The 7,030-nt window shown below is 46.6% G+C and overlaps 1 protein-coding gene across 6 annotated transcripts; it reads right to left on the bottom strand.

Annotated features, from left to right (window-relative positions):
• Nucleotides 1-4,877: 4,877 nt before the first annotated feature.
• On the bottom strand, nt 4,878-6,539 carry LOC118426365 (thrombospondin-4-like). Of its 6 annotated transcripts, none has more exons than XM_035835703.1 (3): nt 5,576-6,539; nt 5,308-5,461; nt 4,878-5,255 (listed from the first exon to the last, which is right to left on the bottom strand). In XM_035835703.1, exons 1-3 carry the CDS (start codon nt 6,467-6,469, stop codon nt 5,029-5,031), a joined length of 1,275 nt encoding a protein of 424 aa, XP_035691596.1. In that variant the 5' UTR covers nt 6,470-6,539; the 3' UTR covers nt 4,878-5,028. The 6 variants fall into 6 exon arrangements, with proteins under 6 accessions (XP_035691596.1, XP_035691594.1, XP_035691592.1 ...); XM_035835701.1 differs by having other exon boundaries at nt 5,308-6,328; nt 6,404-6,539; XM_035835699.1 differs by having other exon boundaries at nt 5,495-6,538.
• Between the last annotated feature and the right edge of the window lie 491 nt (nt 6,540-7,030).

Here is a 7,030-nt window from a genome sequence, read left to right as displayed (position 1 = left end):
TACAGCCGCCACGCCACGTCGAGAGTTCGAGGCAGTTTTGTTTTCCTTCCGCGAGAGAAAGTAGTCCGTTCCATGACTCCGGGCGTCAACACGCGTTACAGAAAAGCTTGCCGCTGGAGTATATAACCACTTACCGTCTTAATTTCAAGTCATTTACAATATTTCAGGTTCATTTGTTACTCCTATAGCTTTTTTGAACCGCTGTTTTATCGCTTTCCCGTAACCATTACGTCGCGAAAACAGGCGATTTTCGTGTTATTTCCCTTGTTATTTTCACCCTGGTGTAGATTTCAAACCAACAGGAAATTTAGCGTATAAGAAAGAGACAAAAGTCTACTTTCCTTTAGTATATGATTTAATATAGATTCTGAGGGCGACACGCATTTGCCCCGTATCCGCGCGAGGCCATGTCATTCAGGAGCGGTCATTTTTATTCCAGAATAGAACGCGCTATACAGACTGCTGCTGCTGGTGCCTGCGTACCGCGGCCTATTCTGCAAGCAGAGATTTCGGTCCTGCCGGCTGGGGCGAGAAGCGACCGCGATTTTTTCAGCTCACGCCCGAAATCTCTGCTTGGAGGATAGCCACGCCTAAACTGGATGTCAGAGTCTATTTCCAGGACCTATACAGGCCAATTACTCGGCCCGAGGTAGACGGTCTGATAAACACGATTTTTGATATGTTAAAGAATTTTGAGATCGGGCGAGACGCGTCCGTGACATTCGTAAATATAACGATCATAGGGAAACCTTTCCAGCCACCTTCTTATGGTTCGTTCCTATGATACTACCAATTATTTGACATGTAACTTTCATTTCGGAGGTACAAAGAGAAATATCTGCCCCTTTAGTCAACTTGGCAATCCTAATTTAATCATACCAAGGATACCAATTTAGTACTAAACATTTATCTCTCTGTTCTACACACACGGCTCTACTCCATTATTTGTTTTCAAGGCGTTAAAGTATGATAGCATTTGAGATGTATACTAGGTTTATCACTTTGATGTAAATGATATAAAATTGAAACTTAATAAAGAGATGCTGAAGTTTATCCTGCTGTTTCCACATTTCATACTCATACTGTAAATAGGTATTAGGCATTGTAATCATATTTGGTTGGCATGCTTAAATATCATGTGCATTTATCATACATAGAAGCATAGAATAATGCATTGCCAGTAATAAGGTCAACTTTTTTCTTTTCTGTCTATCCTTTATCTTAAGTATACTAGTATATCAATAAATTAGCCTTGCTATTGTATAGTACAAAATATGCAAAGAGTCATTCATTTTAAATACAAGCCAAACTTTATTGAACAAATATGTCATGTCCAGATATCAATGCCAAAATGGAAACAAGATATGTAATCAACAATATATCAGGAATCGGTTGCCAAACATCTGGCCATTTTTGGGCCAGAGTGATATGATCCAATATAAGTCCAAATTATAAGTAACACAGCTGTCACTCTCATCCGCTCCACAGCAGAACGTCACCTGTACAAAATATAAAATTTCACGGTTATGACACTTAAATTTTCTTCAGACAAAAGAGTTTTCATTTACAATGATAGATAGTTGCTACTAGATTATTATTGTATAATGAATTACTTCACTCATCATATGCAATGATATAATGTCAATCAAAGAAATGAAAGTTTCCAGATACTGTGAGCTGCAAGAGGCACATCCTCAGCTGTTCTCGGTAACGTAGGACATCATATCATCAACTGAAAAGTTTTTCCGTTCATGGTTTGACGATTTTTGACATAAACCAAACTCAGACAAAAAACATGTTTTTTCTGTTACTGTTTGAGGGAGTTTCTGTGAATTGTCAGTTGAAATATTAGAAACGGAATCATGTGTTTGGGCCTGTTGTCGTCTAAACTTACGCTCACATGAACGACACACACAGTCTGTACTAGAAAGTCCTGTATTATCAATTACCCAATTTCTAAGTGCTTCATTCCATCCCTGTGGATGTCTAAATTCAAATTCAAAAGTAGCTGGCTTCTTACAATGAGCACATGCTGAGGAACATGGCCTGTCTGGATGAAAATTAGCAGTTTTACCTCCCCCACAACCGAAAAGTGTCACTATTACAGTCTTATCATGTACTTCTACAATATCATTTTCATCATAGAGAATATTGCCCCCCAAGCTAAGGTTTCTACAAGAAATGTTGAAATGTTGCGTTACCAGGATACGATGTTTACAGAAGGGACCGGGCAGCACGTAGAGGCGGCGGGGTGGCCATGTACATTCGTTCTGAGCTCCAGTGTAAGCGACTAGCGGAACTGGATCACGATGACCATGAAGCACTATGGATGTGGGCAAGGCCAAGTCGTCTCCCCCGTGGTTTGAACTCTCTGATCGTCGGTACTCTCTATATTCCACCGAAGTCATCAGACTCATCCAGGCCAGACACTGAGGTCTCTGAATACCTGGGACACTGTCTCGATCACATCGAGCGCAACTTCGCACAATCAGGTATAGTGATCCTTGGAGACACCAACAGGTATAAATGCCAATCCCTGTGCTCGAGGTTCAGCTTGAAACAAGTAGTCACCCAAGCCACTAGAGGTGTTAACCAGCTTGACTCTATTTACACTAACATTAAGTGTTTGTACCCTGCACCTGTTCATCTTCCGCCGATTGGTACCTCAGATCACCAGTCCATTCTACTGCCTGCTGGTTCTTGGCCATACACGCGTCCCAAGCACATCACGCGGAGGCAGTGTAATCCTGAAGCGATGAGGAGGTTGGGGTTACTGATGAACACAACTGATTTTGCACCTGTCTTCCAGACCACAGAGCCTTCCAGAAAGGTGGCAGTTCTGACAACCATGCTAAAAGGACTACTTGACAAAGCTGTACCTGTTAAGAAAGTCAAGATTTCCACCGCTGATAAACCATGGATGACTGTGAGGATTAAGGAGTTGCTTGCAGAGAGACAACAGGCATTCCGCTCCGGAAACGTTGCTCTGTACTCCAAGTTAAGGAATTCTGTGGCCAAGCATATCAAGAAAGCAAAACGGGAGTACTATGAAAGAGAAGTAGCTAGCTTGAGGCACTCCAGCCCAAGACACTGGTTCAAGTCCATCAAGTCCCTTATGGGAAAGGACTCTGTTAAGGAGGATGTCTCCAATCCCAACATCACTGTGACACAAAATGAATGTGACACGCTTGCAGAGCATTTCGGGTCTGTGTGGAGTGAAGTGTCCCGTACTGTTCCAACGTTGGCTGATGTCGAGCACAAGCTCTCGCATGATACACCCACACCTCTCAGTATTGGTCAGGTTAAGGCCAGACTGCGCAGACTCAATGGGAGGAAAGCCGCTGGACCAGACCTCATTCCTTCCTGGTTACTAAAGCAGTATCATGAAGAACTTGGTCCTGTTTTATGTGACGTCTTCAATTCTTGTCTTCAGAACTCCGCCTTTCCGCAGCAATGGAAAGAGGCTGTAGTCACGGCAGTGCCTAAGAAACAACGACCACAGTTCCCATCGGAATATCGACAAATTTCGTTAGTCAGCTGCGTCGGGAAAGTGTATGAAGGGCTGCTCCGTGATGCTTTGCTACAGGACACTGCCAGTAGCCTCGCACCGTCTCAACATGGCTTCCTGTCAAGGAGATCTACGGTTACTGCGCTGATACACATCCTCCAAACGTGGCACGAAGCGTTAAACAGTAACCCGAAGTTGGACGTTCATGCTGTGTTCGTTGATTTTTCCCGTGCATTTGATACCATCAGTCATAGTCAACTGCTCATGTGCCTAGCCGACATAGGTATCAGGCGGTCCTTATGGATGAGCATCAGCAGCTATCTGGAAGGACGTACACAGAAGGTAAAGTGGGGTCCCTGTGTATCTAAGTCCCACGACGTCCTCGCGGGTGTTCCACAGGGTGGTATTCTATCACCAACACTTTTCGTCATCTGTATAAATACCTTGGATGCAAGGATGCCAAGGCCCATTGTTCCTGTCAAATATGCGGACGATCTGACAACCTCTGAAATGCTAATGGCGTCACTTCCTGGTCAAACGCAGAAGGCACTTGACTCCATTGTTGAATGGGGGGAGGACTACTCTCTCAAGGTAAACGGGAAAAAGACAATGGACATGGTTATCAGCGCGAGGAAGGAGGTAAACATTCCTGTCCCTCCTCATCCTACAATATCCGGACATGTGATTCAGAGGACTACGTCTTTCAAACTACTTGGAGTACACATCACTGCCAACCTTACCTGGGATGAACACGTTCATTTCATGTTGACGAAGTCCCGTCCACGTGTGTATTACCTTGCAGCTGCAAAGAAGGCTGGTCTCCCTACTGATGTCTTGCTCCAGATTTACCTAACTTTCATACGCCCCTTACTGGAGTATGCCAGTCCGGTGTGGGGAGGACTGCCGAAACACCTGTCAGACAAGCTAGAAGCCATGCAGAGGCGCTGTCTTAGAATCATTGGTATCCCATCTGACTCTCTGCCCTCACTATCAGACAGACGGGACGCAGCGACGCTGAAGACTCTACAAGACATACTGCGGGACAGTAGCTCTCCGCTGAGGGAGTTCTTTACTTCACCTCAGGACAGTTCGTACAGTCTTCGTCGGGAAGCCCGATATAGGGCATCTAGAAGTAAAACAAAGCGACATGAGATGTCATTTGCACCCCGCTCTGTAAGATTGCTGTACGAAAGTGCTAGATGATCGGTAAAGAATGTTGATTCTGTCATTTATATTTTCTTAATCCGATTGCTGTCTAATTTTAAATGTTGTAAATGCATTAATGTTTTAAAGTTGATTCTGTGACTGATGACGTATTTCATGTGTACATACATGCCAAGTCATCCAGGAATAAAGCTGAATCTGAATCCACATACATTACTTACCATTTTTTGCAACTTACACACCTGAATACATTTGCTAGGTGTCCCAACAGTAAATAACTTACCTTCAAAACTGACAAAGAAAGTTTTCCAGGAATCACTATGATCACTTACATCTTCTACCTCTTCCTTACTAGACTAACAGACATCACTATCACTTACATCTGGATCTACCACGTCCTTACTAGACTCACAGACATCTTCTACCCTATCCTTACTAGACTCACAGACATCTTCTACCCCATCCTTACTAGACTCACAGACATCTTCTACCCCATCCTTACTAGACTCACAGACATCTGCTACCCCATCCTTACTAGACTCACAGACATCTTCTACCCCATCCTTACTAGACTCACAGACATCTTCTACCCCATCCTTACTAGACTTACAGACATCACTATCACCTACATACACCTTCTACCCCATCCTTACTAGACTCACAGACATCTTCTACCCCATCCTTACTAGACTCACAGACATCTGCTACCCCATCCTTACTAGACTCACAGACATCTTCTACCCCATCCTTACTAGACTCACAGACATCACTATCACCTACATGTTGAACCTCATCCTTACTAGACTCACAGACATCTGCTACCCCATCCTTACTAGACTCACAGACACCTTCTACCCCATCCTTACTAGACTCACAGACATCACTATCACCTACATGTTGAACCTCATCCTTGCTAGACTCAGTGACATCATCACTTACATGCTGTACCCCATTCTTACTAGCTATAGACTCACAGGCAACTATATTACACTCATCTCCCCCCTCCTCACTACTCTTACAGGTACTAGTACCTACCTGTTTAACTTGTTCCACCCACCCTGAAGGATTAAGGGGCCCACTATATAACATTCTAACCTCTAGCTTAGTTGGTAATGACAACTTCTCCCTCTTAGCTTTTCCACTAACCCTCCTACACCTAGTCTTCCCCCTGCTAAACCCTCCTAATACACATGTACTCTCCCTGCCCTTCCTAAGCTTACAACTACTCCACCCTGTAGGACATATTACATACTGCACTTCTTCCCCTTCACAACCAATACCACACACAACCTCACCTTTATCTTGTGCTTCTTTAAACAGACTAAGCCTTTTATCCATCATCATCTTCCACTCACTCTTAGTTAATGTACGTGAACTCCTTGGCCGGGAGGGACCCTTCCCTGCACTACCCCCCTCTACCTTCCCTGGGGCAACCCTTGGCTTAGGAACAGGTCCCCCCCTTGGCCGGGAAGGTCCCTTCCCCACACTACCCCCCTCTACCTTCCCTGGGGTCGCCCTAGCTACAGGTCCCCCCCTTGGCTGGGAAGGTCCCTTCCCTGCACTAACCCCCTCTACCTTCCCTGGGGCCAGTCTAGGCTTAGGAACAGGTACACCCCTTGGCCGGGAAGGACCCTTCTTCATACTACCCCCCTCTACCTTCCCTGGGGCCGGTCTAACTACAGGTCCCCCCCTTGGCCGGGATGGACCCTTCCCTGCACTACCCCCCTCTACCTTCCCTGGGGCCGGTCTAGGCTTAGGAGCGGGCACACCCCTAGGCTGGGAAGGACCCTTCCTCATACTACCCCCCTCTACCTTCCCTGGGGCCAGTCTAGCTACAGGTCCCCCCCTTGGCTGGGAAGGTCCCTTCCCCACACTATCCCCCTCTACCTTCCCTGGGGCCGCCCTAGCTACAGGTACCCCCCTTGGCTGGGAAGGACCCTTCCCCACACTACCCCCCTCTACCTTCCCTGGGGCCAGTCTAGCTACAGGTCCCCCCCTTGGCTGGGAAGGACCCTTCCCCACACTACCCCCCTCTACCTTCCCTGGGGCCAGTCTAGCTACAGGTACCCCCCTTGGCTGGGAAGGACCCTTCCCCACACTACCCCCCTGTACCTTCCCTGGGGCCAGTCTAGCTACACGTACCCCCCTTGGCTGGGAAGGTCCCTTCCCCACACTATCCCCCTCTACCTTCCCTGGGGCCGGCCTAGCTACAGGTCCCCCCTGTCGGACTACCCTAGCCCACTCCACCTGTCCCTGGTACTCCCCTGACTTCGGCTCCTCTCCTGGATGCTCCTTGTCCTTCTTCCCACTTCCTCCATCCGTCCCCAACCCAGGCCACTCCTCATCCCTCAACGTAAA

This window comes from Branchiostoma floridae, chromosome 11 (assembly GCF_000003815.2).
Source record: "Branchiostoma floridae strain S238N-H82 chromosome 11, Bfl_VNyyK, whole genome shotgun sequence".
NCBI classification, from domain to species: Eukaryota; Metazoa; Chordata; class Leptocardii; order Amphioxiformes; family Branchiostomatidae; genus Branchiostoma; species Branchiostoma floridae.
The sequence above is the reverse complement of the archived record's forward strand: the minus strand, read 5'-3'. Positions and strand labels throughout refer to the sequence as shown.